The 21,021-nt window shown below is 35.7% G+C and overlaps 2 protein-coding genes and 1 long non-coding RNA gene across 4 annotated transcripts in view; 1 reads left to right on the top strand and 2 right to left on the bottom strand.

Moving 5' to 3' along the window:
* The window catches only part of LOC129442857 (uncharacterized), a 183,223-nt gene that overhangs the window by 74,435 nt on the left and 87,767 nt on the right, over positions 1–21,021 (top strand). The window lies entirely within an intron of this gene.
* Positions 1,022–21,021, bottom strand: part of LOC129442860 (uncharacterized) — a 37,047-nt gene continuing 17,047 nt past the window's right edge. The window contains exons 4-6 of the mRNA XM_073871606.1: positions 1,777–1,863; positions 1,524–1,635; positions 1,022–1,407 (exon numbers count right to left, since the gene is read on the bottom strand). Of these exons, the coding sequence (XP_073727707.1) occupies positions 1,269–1,407; positions 1,524–1,635; positions 1,777–1,863 (338 nt within the window). The 3' untranslated portion in view covers positions 1,022–1,268. The remainder of the gene's footprint in view (positions 1,408–1,523; positions 1,636–1,776; positions 1,864–21,021) is intronic.
* LOC129423311 (uncharacterized) lies at positions 10,422–14,989 on the bottom strand. The gene is made up of 7 exons (XR_012358344.1): positions 14,418–14,989; positions 13,688–13,785; positions 13,395–13,531; positions 13,134–13,217; positions 12,828–12,912; positions 12,661–12,754; positions 10,422–11,998 (listed from the first exon to the last, which is right to left on the bottom strand). It is a non-coding gene; the product is annotated as an uncharacterized lncRNA (long non-coding RNA).

Here is a 21,021-nt window from a genome sequence, read left to right as displayed (position 1 = left end):
TTGGTTATTTGTGGATCTGGTCTGTGTGCCTGCATGCGTGCGTGCGTAAAACAGAGGCACACTCCAATCGGTCCGTGCAGCATTAAAAATCTGGATAAAGCCTGGACGTGGTGATGGTGGTTAGGCATGGGCCGATTACTGGTTTCTAGGTATACCAAGATTTTAAAGAGTCAAGGTTTCAAAACAACTAACATTTTCTGTGATACTGTTTCAAAGGTATAAGCTGTGTTTACACAAAATTAATTAAATCATTAAGTCATGTAATTTACATTTAATATATGTGAGAAAAAATATTTTTTTTTAAAGAAAATTGTAATTTAAAAGGCTTTATTTTTACCCCGCATACATATTGTATGTTGCTTAATAATAAAATGTATTTTGTCCAGTTAAAAGTTTGTATATGTTGGCGTCTAAAAATTTTAGTAGTGCAATGTCAAAACAGCAATACTGCACTGTAAAACCTAACAGTTAACTTAACTCAAACCATTAAAGTAAACCGGTTGCAGTAGGCCATTTAAGTTTTAAAACACATACATTTAAGTACTGTGAGCTTGAGTCATGTGCAATTATGCAGTTATATTTAAGTAGTGTGAACTTAAATATAAGTGCATAAGTGCATATGATTCAATTTGTTTAAGTTCACAGTACTCAAATGTATGTGTTTTAAAACTAATGCAACCGGCGTACTTAAATGGTTTGAGTTGAGTTAACTTTTAGGTTTTACAGTGTGTGAAACCATGGTATTTTTGCTTAAGGTTATCATACCGCCAAAATCTCATACCGGCCCATGCCTTGGTGGTCTGACTGACTCAATTAATTGCGTTTAATTATTTTAATGCGTTACTGATTAATTCAATTATTAAAACAAGTTTACATGTTACTCATACAATGCCTGGTTGAATTTACCAAGAAGCATCCTAGTTTGGTTTTAAATAGGTTTCATTGCTCTTTTTATTGTTTTAACCTAGGGTATTTATATAAAAAAATAAAAGCTTTAATAATAAACAAAGGGATACTAAAATTGTTAGTTATATAATTTATTTAACAATATTACCTCTACATATAGAAATGGATTGAATTATAGAGTACATAAAAAGGTACAAGAGTACATCAAGTTACATTCATTTGTGGGAGAAAATGACACAATATACAATATCAACAAAATACAATATTATGTGTAATAAAAATGCTATATTATTTGCATAAAAAAATTAACAACACATAACTTACAATAAAGTGCATTTTCTTAAAAAATTAAAAAGAAAATATTAATGTCTGTGTTTTTTGTGTTCAGTCTTAGCTGATGTCATATTTGTGTGTGTCTTTTTATCCAAGTGCGCCATAGCTTTTTTGGCCCATGGTGAGTTGGGATCCGAGCAGATTGTGATCCCCTTGACTGTTAAGAATCTGCAGAACGGATGGTAATTTTGTTAAAACTAGAGATAAAATGAGAATAAAAAACAACACACTTGGACCGTTCATTATTACAAAATTAGTCAGCAAAATCTTAAATCAGTCCTCACCTCACAGCCTCCACAGAGTACAAGGGTTTGCGCTGGATAAAGTAGCTTGCCAGAAGTTGCACACGAACTTTAGTATCTGTAGTTCTTAAACAGCTTTCAGGAATAGGTGCACCTAATGGAGATAAAAGCAGACAATTGATGTGACTCTATTTTACCTTATCAGTCACCAATAAACAAAATACCCACTGTCATCATAAATAAAAGCAATGAATCTAGTGTTCATCTGGAGTAAGTATGTACGGTAAAAACTCACCTTCTTGTGATGTCTTAGAGACAAGAAGACACAGCAGCATAACTGCAGAGAAGCACAACACATGTAACTTCATTTTACGGCACGATTGTCAATTGTAATGCCACCCTGAAGAAAGACGCACCCTATTTAAGCTCAAATCTGGGACACCTGGAACATCCTCCCACCAATAGATTACCAGTCTCACGCCACAAGCCGACTATTGGGGTTATTCCAAATAAACTAACCAGAACACTGGTTTTTATATATTAGTAATGGCAAACATTGTGGTCATATTACATTTAAGCATCACTGTAAATATATTAAATGATAACTTGCTGAGTTGCTCGCAAAATGTTTGTGTAACCAAAAAGTGGCTGGCATGCTGATTTTGGCATACGTAGGGCTATGTGTGAAAGATATGTTTAATTCTCTATCAAAGTTGGAAAAGAGAACTGCTAGCACTAAATGTGCATGTTTGACAAAGTTTTACTACTTAGTTTTCTTACTTTTTAAATTCTAACTCTGGTTGATGCATTTCCTGACTTTTTAGGTCATGGTGGCCTGCTTCCTTTTTAGGGGGTCTATAATCTGTACAGTAGACATTATCAGGGTTTCATATCTCATCTTTGTGGTTAAATGTTTCGGCAGTGTAAAAGTGCACAGATTAATGCAAATGTTACCCCTTTCACACACTGTGCTGAAAATTGCCTGATTGCCTATGTGAAAATTCTGTGTAAATGCAAACACGTCCTGACCCCAGATTTGATTCAAGAGAGGGGGCTTATTAACATTTCTGGGATCAGTTCCGTAATATGTCCTGTGCAGGAACAAGTGTGTGAGGGGAAAATGCTAGGGATGCTTCGATAATGGCATTAAATGACTCGATCGATACTCCCTAAATTTGCCGATCTCATGAACCGATCTTTCTGTTTACTTTTGTCATCATATGTCTCCTGAATGCGGCTGCAATTAGAAACCATTTTTACGCAGTGCGAATATTTGAAAACAGCGTATACAACACATATCTATCACGAACATTGCATCATCATGCTGAAAGTTTATTATTTGCATGTGTTTTAAAGTTTTGACAGTTTAAAATTTCATTTTTCTTACAGCTGGTCTTGTCCGCGTACACAAGACGCACACACACAGCAGCTTGTCATGAGTGCACATGAAAAGAGCGATCTCTCTCATGTCTTAAAGCTGTAGTAACCTAATTCATCTCTCAATAAAATCACTCTTTGCTCTTGACTAAGGAACTGTTATACTACGAATGCATGTGTATTTAATTCATACAGTAACTGTGAAGCATTTTATTTTCATTCCTTTAACAGACATAAGCTCTTTTTAAAAGAAATATTTGATTCTTTATTAAAACAATCAGTGGTGAACCGTGAATAATACAGCGGGGCCTTCAAAAGATGCAATGAAGTGCAAATGCCTCTCCATGCGCAATTACGCATGACGCAATAAATTAAAGTCACAAGTTTAATGAATAGGTTCTACTACACCTCCTTAATTTTTAAAAACAGGGAAATGGAGACAAGTGAGCATGGGTGGAATAAAAACCCAAATAAATTGAGAGAATTTTTTTTTTCGTAAATTTTTCTTTTCAGAATATACTAGGCTTTTCATATTTCGTAAAATCATACAGCGAACGTGTAAAAATTCTGAGCACGCAAAGTTAAAGGCGGAGTCCATGATGTTTGAAAGCCAATGTTGATATTTGAAATCACCTAAACAAACACGCCCCTACCCCAATAGAATCTGGACCTTCTGTTGATAGACCCGCCCCACACATACGCAAACCGGCATTTGATTTGATTTGATTGGCTATAAGTGTGTTTTGGTAGTCGGCCCGTCTCCTTTTCCAACGCGTTTTTCAAACATCGTGGACTCCGCCTTTAAATTACAGAATTGGCATCGTCTGCCTTTAAATGCAGTTTTAAAGTTTAAAATTACTGGTCAACACAAATACAGACTCTGCTGCTCTGTAACGACAGAGGCTCTGTAAATTTGCATTTAACAAGCTTAAATTATGTTCTTTAATTAATTAATTTATTTTTTTGTATTAATATTTAGCTGTATGTCCATTAGCCTGTTAATCCTTTTTTCATAAGGGGAAATGTAGCACCCTGCATTCTCAGTGCACCTCCTTATGGCTTATAACTGTTATAATATCCAGGGCTCGCAAAATCGCTAGCCCGAGGTCCCGGGGCTATTGCGAATTCTTGTCGTGCTACCAAATTGTATCTCCGCCCTGCCCGTCGGGCTATCTAGGGAGGAAAAAATATTTGAATGTTTTTGCATTCTCTCAGATTTAGTTAGGTAATTATATTGTATGTAATTCGGCGTCGTCTCGTCAGTCATTACTATCCTCATGTAACAAGTGAAACTGTCAGGAAGTGAAAGTATAGTTAAACCCATTATTCTTCTCGTGTTCAGGTCTGATATGCGCAGCACTCCTCTGCACGCATTTCTCCCGGCTGTGCTCTTTATGAGTACCCGCATAAGTCATTACGTTTTTACCTCAGCCCTACACTCAAAAAAATGCTGGGTTGTTTTTAACCCAGGGCTGGGTCACTATTGGACAGAACACACTGCTGGGTTCAAATGACCCAGCTGCTGGGTTGTTTTAACCCAATTGCTGGATTATTGTCAATCAACCATGTTGAAACAACCCAGCAGTTGGGTCATTTGAACCCAGCAGTGTGTTCTGTCCAATAGTGACCCAGCCCTGGGTTAAAAACAACCCAGCATTTTTTTGAGTGTATCTTAACCCTATCAAGCTAGCCACAACGTCAATTATGTCTTCCCCCAATTACTCAACCACTCTCACCGCAGGGATTCGGACCATTAGACTGTATTAATATTAACAGTCTATGATTAGGACTTCATGAAGGCTTACGATGTTTTGTTTTTTACCCGCCCACTTGAAATCAAAGCGTGATTGGTCGATTTGCCCGTCACTCTCCACACCAAAACACATAGCTTGGCCTTCCCTGGGATTCGTCAAGTCCTAACCAATGAATGAGCCAGCTAACTGGGCCTTAATAGAGACAGACGATTCTGATTGGATAATATGTTTTCATGACATGAACCTGACAGTAAGCTTAACGTTAGAACAAAGATGAGAGAAAATATATTACATGTATTGTATTAAATTAAATTAAATTAAATAGCAATTTAAAAAATGTAAAACATATTTTTATTGAAAACTTTATTATTTATTAGTATTATTATTATTATAACATTTTTTTATTATACATTTTTTAGGCCTTCTCTGAAGGTGTAGAAGGCCCTGAAGGTTCATATACCTAATTACTGCAAGTACCATAACAAAGGCAACATCTGTGGTATTACTTTATCTATAAAGAAATGTTAACAGTTACAGTTATCAAAGAGCTTGCATATCAGCTTGAAGAATCGGTATCGGCATTGGTATCGGCCGATCACGAAGACAACAAATCAGTAATCGGCATGGCCTGCAAAAATTCTGATCGGAGCATCCCTAGTAAATGCTAACGTTCACGCGGAAAAATGTCTGCAAACTGAGATAACGCAGAGATCTGGGAGCTCCTCGACCAGCTAAACAATTTCACCAGAAAGACTATGATGGTGAACCAGTTTCACCAGCTAAGTTATGCTAATGGGCAGCATGATTGTGTTGTTCTGCTTTAAATGTGTTGTTTGAGACCAGCTAGTATTTGAATAAAACAGTCTGGACTGGCATGAAAGTACAGTATGTGCTGGCTTGGCAGTTTTAGTTTAGCAAGATAAGAAATGTGTCAATTTTCAGGAATAGTAGACCTGTCTTGCGGCCACTTCCTGTGAGGTTGAAAGATTTGTTAAGTCAGCAAGCATATAAGGCCAGATGTACTAACCACTTGCAAACACCTCTTTTGCCATTTAAACAACTATTGATTTGCTAAAGACACGCAATAAAAAATTATTGCTGGAAAGGCGTGGATACACTTGTTGTTTTTGTGACTGACCTTACTAGATCATTTGTAGAAGTTCCCCTTTCAGATTTTAAATTTATATGAGAAGAGTATTTAAATGAATCAGGTTTGATTTGCTTTTGTCAATTAAATGCCATTGTTCATAACTCCTAAAAATATCTAATGCTAATTTGAGCTGCTCTTGGTAGATTAGGTTGGTCATTATGAGATTTTTGCGTCTCTGTTCTGTAACGTGCCCCTTGTCAGTAAATCACCCACAGAAATTTCCACTTCCATTGGTGCTTTTTTGAAAATGTGCTCTCGTGCTACTACACACAAATCTAATTAAAATATTTCTATTTAACATTTTATGGGAAAATTTGTTGTTGTGATGGTGTAAAAAGTTTATTATTGCATGTTTTCCTTATTTCTAGACTGTTACAAACATGTTCTTTGTATCATCTGACTTGAAATGAATATATCATATTTACCAGATTATGAACACACTATATTAATTACTAGTAAGTCATTGAAAACAAAAAATAAACATAAAAACAACAAAAGTCAAGTTAATAGCATTGCGCAAGTTTTGTATGGGATGAGCGGGGCACAAACTAATGCAGGGTTAATTGGAACACGGCTACTTTAAATATTTCTAGACGGTTTCAGCAGTAACAACATAAACAAGCGGCTGTCGCGTTCCGCACGTAACTTCCGGTAAACTCCGCTAAGAATAAATAACAACAAAGTTCTTTAAACTTAGTTTATTTATATAACAAGCAAAAAACAACACATAGATTATCTAGGAAACCAAAACATTTGTTATTTTCGACGAGGCATTTGTTCAAGAGATCAGTTTAGCAACTAGTCAGACCATTAAAAAAACGAAACCGGGAGTACGGTTCGGATCCAGACCTGTATCACGTGCGTCCAATGAAACCGTCTATAGGGCCGAGCAATCTGTGTTTTGGTGTTTTTCTCTTATTGTCATAAAGATGATCTCCTGTGAATTTGAGAAAAGTTTTGATGTGTTTTTGTTAAGATATTGAAAAAAGAGTGTTTTGGAGAATTTAAAGTATTTTTTTCAACAAAATCCAACCTTATATTATTTTAAAGGTGCAATTTGTAAGATATTCAAAAACCACTATGCCAGTGTTATATATTTTTTCCAGCTGATTACTATCAATATCTGTAATGTTTTCAACTTGTAAATCGTGAGAAAATTTCCATTCAAAACATTGACACGGGGCAGTGCAGTCTCCTGTCAATGACATTAATATCCATGTGACCCTTTGTCACCGCCTTTACTGACGTAAAAACCACATGACAACAGTTGCGAGTTCGAAAAAAATAAAATGGCGGCCAAGGAAGCGACTGGAGCTCAAATTTAGTGTAAATAAAGGTATATTTTCACTTTTTACACATTTTAATTGCATTTCTAGTGAGAAATTAGTTTTGTAGTTTTCAAATATGTGATTAGTTATCACAAAGGCACTCTCTGTTTATATTTCAAACACGCTGTCTTTGAAGTGCGCCTGAAAGCCTTTCTCTGAGCTGCCTTCATGCCTCCGAGTCCGAAGTCATTTCCTCATGAGGCAGCGAGGCAACAAGTCATTGCCTTGAGTTTTCGGACGCAGCCAGTGTCGTGGACAAATGCGGACCTATGCGTTAACGCCTGTCGGGCTATGCGCTTGCTTATGGATTACTCTGTCAGCAAAGACAGCTCCCGTAAGCGTACAGGACAACCAAACAACCCAAGAAGAGTTTGGAACAAAACGAGAGAAAGAATGAGGATCAATTTGTTGTTGCATTATCTTGATGGAGAGAGCTTAACAGTTTTTGTCTTAATTATGCAATTCTTTCAAAAAAAATATGTTTATATGCATTGATGCATAATACAAGCATGAAGGATCATAGATGGATGAATGTGTGAATATCTATCTCTTATAAGCAGATAAATCAACAATATCCATTACAATATACGTATAGACAGAATTTTATTGAATTATTTGTGTTAAATAATTCATAAAATTTTCTAACAGGTGTTACAACAAACTCTCTGTTTGTTACAATTAACACCACCTATTGTGTAAGTTGTAACGTTTGCACTTCTGTCACATTCGGTGTAATTGTACGATAATGTTAGATCCCACAAACAAACTTTACGTTTTCCGCGAGATATTTTTTGAATGCCAAAAAGCGAAAAGCATTAGGTTGTGCCCCGCCCTCCTCTACTTGTACCTTGTACTTTTGTCAGTTCAAACTTTATAGGTCATGGTGGCCTGCTTGTTTTTTAGGGGGTCTTTAATGCCTGCAGTAGTCAGTACTAGGGTTGTGTGTCTCATCTTTGTGGTTAAATGTTTAAACAGTGTGAAAGTGCATAGGTTAATGGGGGAAGTTGGGGTGTGTGTGTATGTGCGTCATCTTAACTTTCTGAACCAGCTGGGATTAAAGAAGTGTGCCATTTGTAAATGTGTACAATAATACAATAGTATACTAATACTATCTTGTTCCTGTGCATTACTGTGATGTGTAAGGGAGCGCTTTACTGTACAGTGAAATCAGTCACTTATATCATCACATTTAAGTTGTAAACTTTGAAGCTGCCTATATAGACAGAACAAAGCAAAGCCTCTCTCTAGGGTTTGAAAAATATATACAGTATATACTGTATTAGCTGATCCATACTAGCTGATAAAATCTAGTACTTGGCTGTTTGACCTCAACTACTCTTGATTTCAATCATCTTTTCTCTTTTTTTATGAGATCATGCCTTTTATCATTCTTTTGATCTACAGTAAACAGAGATAAAATCTAAATTGTTTCAAAGAGCAGATTTAATCTGTCTGCCCGAGTTACGGCTGAATTTTAAGAGCCGTTGTAAGAAGTGATTCCGGGAAGATGACATTACACTTGATTTTGTGAAATAAACAGGATTAAAAGGTGTCATTTTCTTATTATCCCCTGCGTATGTGTGATTCACACTCAGCGATGCAATCGAGAAAACCAAAAACCACAGCAGCACAACTGCAAAGAAACTTAACACATGCCAACCCACTTTTTGCACTCATGATGTGACCCTCAAGAAATACACAAAGTCTGTTAAGTTTCACTGAAAGGGTTATTAAATAATGACTTGCCATGAGAGTTGTTTCGTTTTTTTGTCACATGCAGCTAAATATATATACTGTGTGTATGTATATTCAGCACACACACAAACACACACACGTCTATTACATTAGTGTACTGATTCTGTTTATGTAACGGCCCATATTTTGGTCAGATTTGATAAAGAAGAAAAAATACATAGTGGACTTCTGATATAATTATATATAATTACTCATAATAGATAATAAGATAATAAATCATAATTAAAAAAATATATATATTTTAATTTGTATTAATAGCATCGTGTATCTTTGTTAGCAAAGTTGTACTTTGCAGTAACGTTTATTCTAAGTGATGCATTTCCTGATGTTCTAGGTCATGGTGGTCTGCTCTGTACATTCTACCACAAACGATGGGTCTTTACGACGTTGCAGTTTAGTTGCTATAAACCAAATCTTTGTTGTTGAATGATCTTTAAATGTGGTGGAAGCTACAAGCGTTTTAAGCAACTATTAAAAACTATTTTCAAGTCCTGTACAGCTCAGTGGTAGAGCCAATAGGTCAGGGGCTTGAACCTGGGAAAACATGCTGAATTTTTTTTTAGTTTGTAACACACTGTTAGTCCCTTGGGATGAAAGCGTCTGTCAAATGCATAAATGCAGACTACAGACGAATAACCTCAGATTTGGTTACCCAACAGCAGGAAAAGTGAAGCAGTTACACGTCAAACAAAGTTTAAGTGTGCATATAAAAGACACAATATGTGAGTGAACACGAAGTGGAAGCTTTTGCTAAAACCACATTTCTTAATCATCTTACACATATTGGGACATACTTTTATTGCAAACCAATTTTAGAAACATATCAAACATCTTAATAAACAAGAAACTATTTAACTATGGTAAGAGGTATCCAAAACAACTAGATATGTACAGTATAGGTTTTCAGATAACACAATGGCGACCTCTAGCAAATGAACGTGTAAGATTAATCATTTCAAGAGCTCATTTACCAAGATCAGAGTCATCGCTGTGGTCTTATTTGGTGTTCTGGTGTTTGTTGCTGAGCTAAACTGTTTCATGAATGTGAAACTCTAAAGTCATGTGAGACAGTCTGTCAACAAGACTACACAGTAAATTTGCCAGAGTAAAATTTACTCAATTTGAAGAAAATTTTACTCTATACCAGATAACATTTGGTCCCTCTCTAAAAAGAGTAAAAGTTACTCTTTTGATAGAGTTGTTTTTTTAGAGTTAATTATGCTCAATGTAGTTTTAATATTTTACTCTGTCATGTGATATTTTACTCTATGTAGTGTGTTTTAAAAACAACTCTAGTACCATTTTACTCGGTTCAGAGCTAAAAGAAATTGACTCTGTTACAATTTAACTCTATTTAGAGGAATTTCAGATTTACTCTGCCACAATTTACTTCCCCTCCCGAGTTGTTTTTCATCAATTATGAGTGAACTACAAAAAATAACCAACTCTGTCCAGAGTTATTCTTCTGAATTACAAAATTCACGTTTCACCATCAAACAGCTCGAAAATGAAAAACATCAGTCTGAAACAAAACTGTAATTTCAGTAAAATTTTATTCTCTTGCTATAACAGCATGTATTATACATTTTATTTGTCAAGCTCATCTTTTAAACAGCATTTTTACAATTCATGACAACAACACTAAAATAATATAAATGATAATACAACAGAGGAGATAAAGAATTACATGAAATAATATGGTACAATAAACAAAGCAGAAACAAACTACTACAAATACTGAAATGAGGAAATACAGTTAAAGGAGACATTTCAAAAGACTTTAAGATGTGAAATAAATATTTGCTGTCCCAGAGTATGTATGTGAAGTTTTAGCTCAAAATACCATTTAGACAATTTATTATAACATGTTAAAATTGACACTTTGTAGGTGTGAGCAAATATGTGTTGATTTTGGGTGTATCCTTTTAAATGCAAAGGAGCTGCACTATATGGCAGTGGTTGAATAGTGCAGATTAAGAGGTAGTATAATTATAGTAAGATCCCCTTCTTACATCACAAGGGGAGCCACATTTCAATGAGCTATTTTTTCACATACTTGCAGAGAATGGTTTATCAAAACTAAGTTACTGGGTTAATCTTTTTCACATTTTCTGTTGATAGAAGCACTGGGGAGCCAATTATAGCACTTAAACAAGGAAAAAGTCAGATTTTCATAATATGTCCCCTTTAAACATTATTTACAATATGTAAACCATGCGTTTGTTATCAGAGTCCCAAATTAAAACAATTTAAAAGTGTAAATCTGCAACTTACGTACTAGGCCCTTGTGAAAACCCAGCTGAAAAAGAAGTACACTTCAATAATGTACTGCTCTCTTTTCGCACATTAATTTTGTACTTAATAAACTTGAGAATTATTGTGCTATATTGAGACGCAATGAACATAAACTAAAATGTGCCTAAAATATATTTTAAAAAATTATTTATTTACCACTTGTTTGTATGAAAGATGGGTTTAAGTTTACTAAAAGCGGTACCTAAATACATTTTTTTTTATATATTTTAAGCATATTTCAGTTCATATTCATGGTGTCTCAAGATAGTACAGACAAGTATACTTAGATGTTCTTAAGATTATCTCAAGAAGTACAAAAGAAGAATTTTTTGTATATAAAGTACAAAATTAGTGTGTAAAAATAGAGCGCTTTCAGATGGGTCCCCACAAGGGCCTAGCATGCGAGCCGCAGATTTACAGTTTAAAACAGCCTTCATCTGGGACTCCAAATAACAAAAGCATGGATTATATGTTGTAAATATAATACAGTAAATAATACAATTGAAACTATGGTTCTAAAGCCATTCTTCATGAATTCATAACTTGTATAGCACATGTATGTATAGCATAATAGTTACCATCTTCAACTTCAGCATTTTGGATTAGGACTTGGACCTTACAAGTCTTTTTGAGGCCACAGGTCTGTGCAATAACCTTTGGTTTTATGTTGGTAAACCACTTCTCCAACAACTTTGCAGTGGTCGCCTCACCAAATAGAAGTCCAAAATCTGCAAATCAATCTGCAAGTCATGCACCTGTTTGTGGTTGCCGTGGGCATTTTATCTGTCCCTCTGATGCTTGAGTTTTAATTCTCCACTCCAAATATCCACTTCCATCTTTTGCATTGTAATAATGCTCCTGTGAATAGAACAATACAAAAGACCTTTGTTTTACATTTCATGACTAAAGAAATGAATGCCTTATCAATTATAATGCAAAAAAAATCTTCCTTTTAAGGTCACGTTCTTCCTAATCTCATTTTAAATTTTAGTTAGTGTTTAATGTTGCTGTTGGAGCATAAATGACACCTGCAAAAGGATAAAGCTCAAAGTTCACTGCCAGGCGATATATTTTCATTAACAGAATTCACCTTTCAAAGCCTACACGAATGGCCGGTTTGGACTACAGCCCTCTACTTCCCGAATTAATGACATCAATAAAACAAATTTTGACTAAACTCCGCCTACAGGAATACGTCAGTCTCCAGCTAAGCTCAAACAGCTCTGCTAAGCTAAGCTGCTGTCGAATCAAAACACACTGAATAAACTACACAATCAGAACTCGTTACATATTTCTGAAGGAGGGACTTCACAGAACAATGAAGACATCAGCCCGTTTTGAGGACAGTGAAAACAGCGCTATACAGACAAGTAAATTGTGTGAAAGAATAACACTTTTTTTTTACACGTGAATCCTTGAACACGTGTTATAATGTGCACTGTAAACACAATCAAAGCTTCAAAAACACAGAAAGAACGGGACATTTTTATCACAAAGATTGAGAGGCAACGTATACTTACATAACCAAGCTTGCTCCTGGGGTCAGCAAAGCATGGGAATATGGAGATAATACCCTTTGCATATTCTTCCTTCAAACTTCGGTAAGGGGAAGATCTACAAACAGAAACCAATTACAACCCGTAACATCATAAACATCAATTTACAAAGTAGTGTACGAACAACCTACCCATGTTCCTTTGTTAAATGTGCTACCAAGATTTTCACCATGTCACCTTATCGCCTCCAGGGATGCTGTTTAGGATATTTTCGATCTGGAAGGGGATTATATTAAATAGAGCAGGGATGAGAAAATATTAACTGAAAAGTGTATACTTCATACCCTCAGCAACATTTGAGGTGGATCAAAAAAGTTCAAAGTTGGTTTTAAGGTTTTGAACCACTTTAAATGTTGACTAGTGTAGTTTCAAATATCCTTACATATTTAAGTTATTCTGCATAGATGTAATTCAGAGGCAAATTTGATGATTCTTACCTGGACTAGATGACGTTTCTTGGCTAGATTTTTTTCAGGAGGATTTCTAATCAACACTGCGGTCCCATCAGAGTCTGACGTGCCCTTAGTATTAGATAAATAATCAACCTTCAATATAATCCATATCTATAATCAGATTATCTGTTCATACAATTTTGATAGCATGCTGAGAATTAGTCCAACTAACATATTAGCATATGCAAATCAGCGAATTGGTGAACACTGCTAAAAAAAACTTGATAAGCATGTCAAACAATTTACCATCAATGCTTGTTGTGCTTTCTGGGATGAAGATTTCTAGGACACCAAAGTCTGGTCGTGTCAGCAGATATTATTCCTCATCAACCTCTTTGAGTCATCAAAGACATTCATTGTAGGAAGATTAAACTTCTTGGCAACTGAAAAAAGACAAACCAAATTGACAAAGGCCAGCAATGCCAAATTAACAAGTTAATATTAAGTTATTTTGTTATACCCCCATAAGGTACACTCATACACTTGTATTACTATTAAAAATGTCTTAGAGGAAAAGTATTAACAATATTAACTCTTACCACATTCCAAAAATGTGTGAAATGTAAATGGTTGTGAAGAGAAAATATATTTCTTGCTGTCTTTGAACTTTACTCTGACACCGTTGTTGGTTTGAATCCTGAAAGAAACCGAAAACACAAAGTTAAACATAATACCTTACATTCCATAAGAAACAGCTCACGTTACTGTCCGAAAAAGGGATAACATTAATGCACACATCAATCTGGCTAACGTTAACTTAACTCTTTACCGAGTCACGTACATGTGGTGCACAACTCCAGACGCTTGTCAATTAAACTTCACTTTACTTTGACAACGCTGTTGGTTTGCATTCTGAAGCAACCCAAAGTTAAACATCATACTTTAAGTTTCAAGAGAACCAGCTCACGTTATCGTCCGAAAGGGATAATGCAAACCAAACTGACTAACGCGAACTTAACTCTTTACCGAGTCAAATACATGAGGTAAAACTCAAAACGCCCGCCAAAATGTTAAGTTACAAACATTTCATAGGCAGTAAGCAAGTCTCACCCGTGTCAGTTAACATTCGTAATCAGTATGTTAGTTATGTGCTTTCCAGATAACTTTTATGCCTGTAATTAACTTATATAACCTGTAAATAATGGACTAATTTAGTTCTCACGTGAGAAAGTTATCTCTGTAATATTAAAAAACGTGGCAAAATGACTAAGATCAAAACAGAGGCGAATATTCTGGAAATTAATACTAAGATTAAAAAAATGCACTTACTTCACCATCCAGCAGAAAAGCAGCTTGTCTTCTTAACCAGCAGTGATCAATATGGCCGTTACCAAAGGGAGTCACGGTGAGTGAAGCCAATATTTTGATTGCCCTCTGGTGGCTGGGTGCCGTGTTGGTCATAAAGCCCGCAAACTCTATGTAAGCAAATGCTACGTGAACCAAACTTAAAAATCTAATTGCAGATATTTCCCCCAAAGATGGTTTCAGTTACTTTAGTTTTTTATTATGTTTATGTACTTTTAGGTGTTCGTTTTTCTAATTAGTTTGATTCAAATTAGTTACTAAATGATATTTTTTGAGATGTTGTTTATTTATTTTCACAATAGAAAGATATGCAGGCGTGTCATTAATCTTTATTGTTAGTCTTTTAACATTATACACAGCAATGGCAGATAAACGGAAATTAGGAGGGAAACATTTAACTCTGTTACAGTTACTCTGTAATTTTGCTCCCACTCTACTAACACATTTTACTTTGTTTACTCAAAACGGAGCAAAAACAACTCTTTTGGAGGAAAAAAATATTAACTCTGGAAAAAATACTCCGCCACTTTTCCTGTGTAAAATAAAAAAACATAAAGGTGCTAGTGATGATGAGAGAAAAGTCTTAATACTTTTTGAAGGTCTCAGTGTTGTCTCGGTTTCATTTGTATTCAGTCTTGTCTTGATTTGAGAGGACTGTGGAGATATCATTAAATTGCCAGGGAAATGTTTGATTTATTTGTTAACATCATGAATGTGATTGAAGGTCTTCCTGCTTTAAATGCGTAGAGCAAATGCAGTGAATACAAAACATGAACAGGGCTAATGTGGTAACAATCCTTGCATTTAATCCATGTTCTATGTTGTAGGAAAAAATACAGGGGGAACTTTTATTGAAAGTTTGAAACAAACATAAATTCAGAAATATTTTATTAATGAAAATATTTTTCCATGGGTTTCAGCTAGTGATGCACCGATGTGAAAATTTTGGCCGATACGATAACCAATATGACCGATACCATTATTTGCCGATGCCGATATCTCTGTATAGAAAACACTTTTTTATGAAAATCAAATAAAGAGCTATTTTCCAAAACACTTTTTTTTACTTTTGTAATTTATTTCCAGAAATGACTGATTGGGCACTTTTACCCATGTGCAAAATGTCATCAATTAGCTGATTTCCCATATTCTTTGTAAGCTTCGGGATGCTTATTTTTTAAGTGGGTGATCAAATTGGATGTGTTGAACAATTTGGCCCGAACTCCCCCTCGCATCACCCGGCCCTCACTCTCATTGCATACAGCAGCAGGGGTGTCCAGACTTTTTTGTGTGGTGATCTACTTTTAAAATGATAAAGCCGACAAGATCTACATGCTAAAAAACACTTTAAATGCGTGGACTATACTGCATATATCTCTACATTAGATTTAGGGATGTCACCCTTACATTACATTATTTTTTGAGGAGTTAAAAAAAATCCTGGAGTATATGTCGAGTACTGTAAAATAGTGGAGATACGGTTTAGTTAAACAAACTAGAAAGAAAATTACAATAGTATCAGAAGAATATAAATCAGCACAACGCTGCCTCTCTCTCTCTCCCTCGTTCGCTCGCACGCACACAGATACACACACACACACACACACACACACACACACACACACACACACACACACACACACACACACACTGGGCGCGTGGATCAGCTCCCGCATGAAGGCAAGAATGTGATGGCATCCTGGTAAATTTCAGAAGTTTACAGGACTGAGCTGCATCAGGCACGCATAAGATTTATAAAAACACATTTGAGAAGAAAGGCACAGCAACTCAAAAAGACTTACGTGTTTCACAATTACTCTAATACCATGCCAATTTGGAGCAGCATGTGGGTACACAGTTAACTTATGTGCGATCTACCGGCATTGCGATATTGACACCCCAGGCATACAGCATAGCAAGGTTCAGACCATTAAACAAACAGAAACCGGAAGTAAAGTTCCGACCAGACACGTAACCGCAAAAACGCATGTGTGTCTTATAGGGATGGGCATAATTAATCGACGATCGATAATTGATTGTTAAGAATTTCGTCGATAACGTTAATTTGTTATCAATTAATCGAATGCATTTTTTTTATCTAACTCCTGTTTCACAAATACTCAGTATGCAGTGCGTTTGCGTATGTGTGCGGCGAATCCGTCAAGCACCCGTTGCAGTGCGCTGCTGACCGCTTATTCTGCATATAAAACGTTCATGTGATTGATACTTTCTGTGAACACTTTTCCGCATCATTTTTTTTCACAAAACAATATATTTTAGATAGTATTTGACAGACTAGTAAGTGTGGATTAAGGATGTTTAAAATCTCTAGCCTGGTGGTCAGGATCTGAATGGATCAAATCAGCAGTTTTGCAATGCTTTATTTATCTCCACATATATCATAAATAAAAATAAGCAGAGTAACTTTGCAAGTCTATCCACATTATATATTTCCTACTATGCATGTATATGATTTCCAAATAATAAACGAGAGTATTCAACGACAAAAAGCGTCTTATAGGGAAATAAATCCTCACAATATTATTATTTCTCAAAACTTTATGACAAAAATAAGCAACTGCATTCCTACAGTTATTCAAAGATGCAGACATTATTCCGCATATAATTTGAATATTATATAAAAGTATTCATTTAACGGCACATTTCATATGGCAAATAAATATCCTCACATTAATATAACAACATAATGAAATGAATAAACAGACAATGAAACAGGATTGAAATATAAATTGTATTATTATTACCGGAAAAAAGCAATATTGCTAAAATAATCTCTGAGGTAAATGCGTCAAAAACGCTGTTACCCGCACAATAAGTCTAAATGAGCAATAACAGTGAAAAAAGCATTATTAGGCCATGTCTCTGAACTTTATATGACAAAATATATTTAAAAGAAATGTATACTTACAGTTATTCAAAGATGCACACATTATTCCATATTACTCCCGTTTATGAGCACGTTTGTCTCTGGCCTCGCTCTGTTATGTAATAGATTGACAGGTGCGCATCTCCGTCTTTCAAACTTATATCATTTTGTCCTTACTACCTTAGGAAAATTAGCCATGATTTTATCATTGTGAAAATGTTTTTTTTTTCAGATAAAAAACTATTTGTATTTCCGCAATTTTACTACAAATAACATGGTTATGGTAGGCTATATTGTGGAGTTGGAGACCATAGTAAATTTGTGTCTACTGTTGTTTTACAACAAATAAAAACTAAAAGACTATGTTAGTATAATTATACAATGGTAAATGGGGCTCACAAAACGCACGCTGTTTCACACATACTCTGTATGCGGAATAAGTTAGCGTTGAGGTACCTGTGCATCCCATTCAGTCTCCTCAGAGCGGCTGTTTTCGGCGGCGGCTGGACTGGCGGTCACCATGGGTTGCGGTCGCGTCTGACCCCAAAACATGTTTTTATTTCTCAAAAAAAATCAGTAGACTGGTGCAGAAGTTTTATGCGAGTTACTAAAGTTAGTTATTTTTCACGAGGCTTTAATGCCTAATTTGTTATAGCCTAATGTTAGGAAGGCTAATATCTTGCACTTTCTTCTTGCTTGAATAATTTTGAGTTACATTTTGACAAAACCTTTCAGATCTAAGTATTATGTTTTTTGTTTAATTTAATGTTAAACATGAATCTGTTTTTTTATTTTGGAACTAATAATGAGGTCTCTATTTAAGAACGCTGGCTCGCAGCTGCAGGTTCCGCTGCTTTAGAGCACCGCACATGCACGCACATATATGTTTGAAACATAGTTTAACTGTCTGCCAGAAGTTGATCTTGTAATAAAGGTCTCATCGAGGAAAAACACGCTGTATATTTGTATTCATTGCATTTTTTAAGTATAAAAGTTAAATAACAAATTTTATTATAAAAATATTAATGATTAATCGATAGTCGATCGTTAATTCTCCCGACGATCGACAAAGAAAACTTAATCGAATGCCCATCCCTAGTGTCTTATGAAACCGTCTATAGCGCGTTTTGCATTGTAACGAAAGCATACTGTAAATACAGTGTAGTAGGCATATTTAAAATGTATAGAATAGTGGTAGAAACATATGACACATATAAATTAAATGGTAAAATTATTTAAAGTGTGTGTTGCAGGTTAACCACCACTGTCGATTAATGGGTACATAAATCACTCAAGATATGTGTATAATTTTTAAAATGTCTCAAAAATTGTCTTAAAGACCACTTTTTTTACGTTTTTGGTATTAACGGTTTTTTTAACGCAATTCTGCGATGACGTCACGTTGGGGAGAAGTGGAGTAAGACTCAGCCAGAGCCATAGAGATAGATGAGACATTTATTGCTATTTAATACTTACGTATATAATTTGGAAATCATATATACATCGTAGGAAGTATATAATGTGTTATACTGCAAAGTTACCTTGCTAATTATTATTTATGATATATGTGGAGATAAATAAAACTTCGCAAATCTGCTGATTTGATCCATTCATGTCCTGACCACCAGGCTAGAGATTTTTAAACATCCTTAATCCACACTTACTAGTCTATCAAATAATATCTCAAATATATTGTTTTGTGAAATAAAAGGATGCTTTGTTATATTGTTTATGCGATTATAACGAATCACACGATCATTTTATACGCAGCAGCAGTCAGCAGCTGCAGCACACTCGGATCCGACCGCATACATATTGTAATAAACAGGCATTCGGCGGCTTTTTACATCACGACAGACTATGCCATTTGAGGAGGAACCGCTCATTGATCACCGTATTTTTATAAATCCTGTACATGTTTGGACCTGCCTGAGCACTTTTATATACTTTGTTGAGCAGAAAGGCTGCTCAGTTTGACCAGCGGGCTGCGGGAACCGGACGCACATCACGCCGCCAGACGGTGTTGCTAATATAACTCGAAATGTATAACTATTATCAGATCGGCCCACCGGGAAAGTCCCGACTCTCTCGATTGCCATTCCGCTACTGGCTGTAAGAAAGTGAGTGCGTTTGGGTCGCTGGTCCCCGCGAACAGACGTGACGTGCTTCACTCACCTTCCAGGATTAGAGACATGCTGCCAAAACCGCTGAAGATCGCATAAAGTTACACCCATTTCAGGCAGGATCATGGACCCCCTCAAGCCAGCATGCACGAGTATGTTAATTGTTTGTTTACTTTCTACACGAAGATATGCTAACGTTATCTGGCTGTCTGCCTATCTCTCTATACTAGCCTATCCATCTGTCTGTCTATCTATCTGTCTATCTATCTGTCTGTCTATCTATCTATCTATCTATCTATCTATCTATCTATCTATCTATCTATCTATCTATCTATCTATCTATCTATCTATCTATCTATCTATCTATCTATCTATCTATCTATCTATCTATCTATCTATCTATCTATCTATAATCTGTGCTATCAGAACTGTACTTTACTCGTCTTTCTATAGTCATTCTCAATGCTCTCAAGGCGGCTTTGGTCAATTCTCTCCCCAGCGTGACGTCATACAGTGCGTTGTGAGGGAAAGGAGAATCATTGCAAATTGCTGTACTTTTTCATACTTTTTCGGGTTTTGTGATACCCAACAACATAAAATACAATGGATAACAGTTTAAATGTTTATTATCAACAAGCAAATTGCACAAATTCGTTGAAAAATTTTACCTGCAAAACGCCCTTTAAAGGCGGAGTCCACGATGTTTGAAAGCCAATGTTGATATTTGAAATCACCCAAACAAACATGCCCCTACCCCAATAGAATCTGGACCTTCTAGACCCACCCCACACATACGCAACCCGGCAAGGATGTCGGTTAGTAGACACGCTCCTTACTGCTGATTGGCTATAAGTGTGTTTTGGTAGTCGGCCCGTCTCATTTTCCAAAGTGTTTTTCAAACATCGTGGACTCCGCCTTTAACAAACCGTACCAACTGCGAAACCGTCAGATTGTTATTTTCACAAATAAGTCTGCACATAATTTTTTTATAATGTATTCGGAATGTTACATTAAAATATGTATTAAGCTGTATATGTAACAAAGTCTTTATAAGGAAGTCGCTGCGTGACCATATTTGCAACACCGTCAGGTCTTTATGAAGCAAGACTTGTCAGACTTGTCAGATACTGCGCATGCACAAAGTCCCTCCCCCAAAAGTTGTCATTCTTTAACGGTGGATGATTGGTCCTTTTAACTGGAAGGCGGGATTAGAGCGGCCATAAAGTACTGTCCATTGCAATCTGCTCCATTCATATCAATATCAGTGATGCATCTTGTTAATAATAAGTATGTTTGCTCCGAATGTGTTTCCAGGAGCTCCCTTCATACATATATAAACGGTGCCTCCAAGTCATTGCAACGAGGCAACAAGTCAGCTGCCAAAGCTTTTAGACGCAGCCTTGCTCATAAGATTTAATGAATCATATGAATCACATAAACAAATATTCAAATAATCAAATATTACGTTATATAGTAAAATGTAAACTCTAACCTTAAAGCAGTCTACCAGTAAGCAAGTAAAAGGTGACAGTGGCAAGAACTGAAACTCCAGCGGAGA

This window comes from Misgurnus anguillicaudatus, chromosome 2, assembly GCF_027580225.2.
Source record: "Misgurnus anguillicaudatus chromosome 2, ASM2758022v2, whole genome shotgun sequence".
Taxonomy (NCBI): Eukaryota; Metazoa; Chordata; class Actinopteri; order Cypriniformes; family Cobitidae; genus Misgurnus; species Misgurnus anguillicaudatus.
This window is presented reverse-complemented; position numbering and strand designations above follow the sequence as displayed.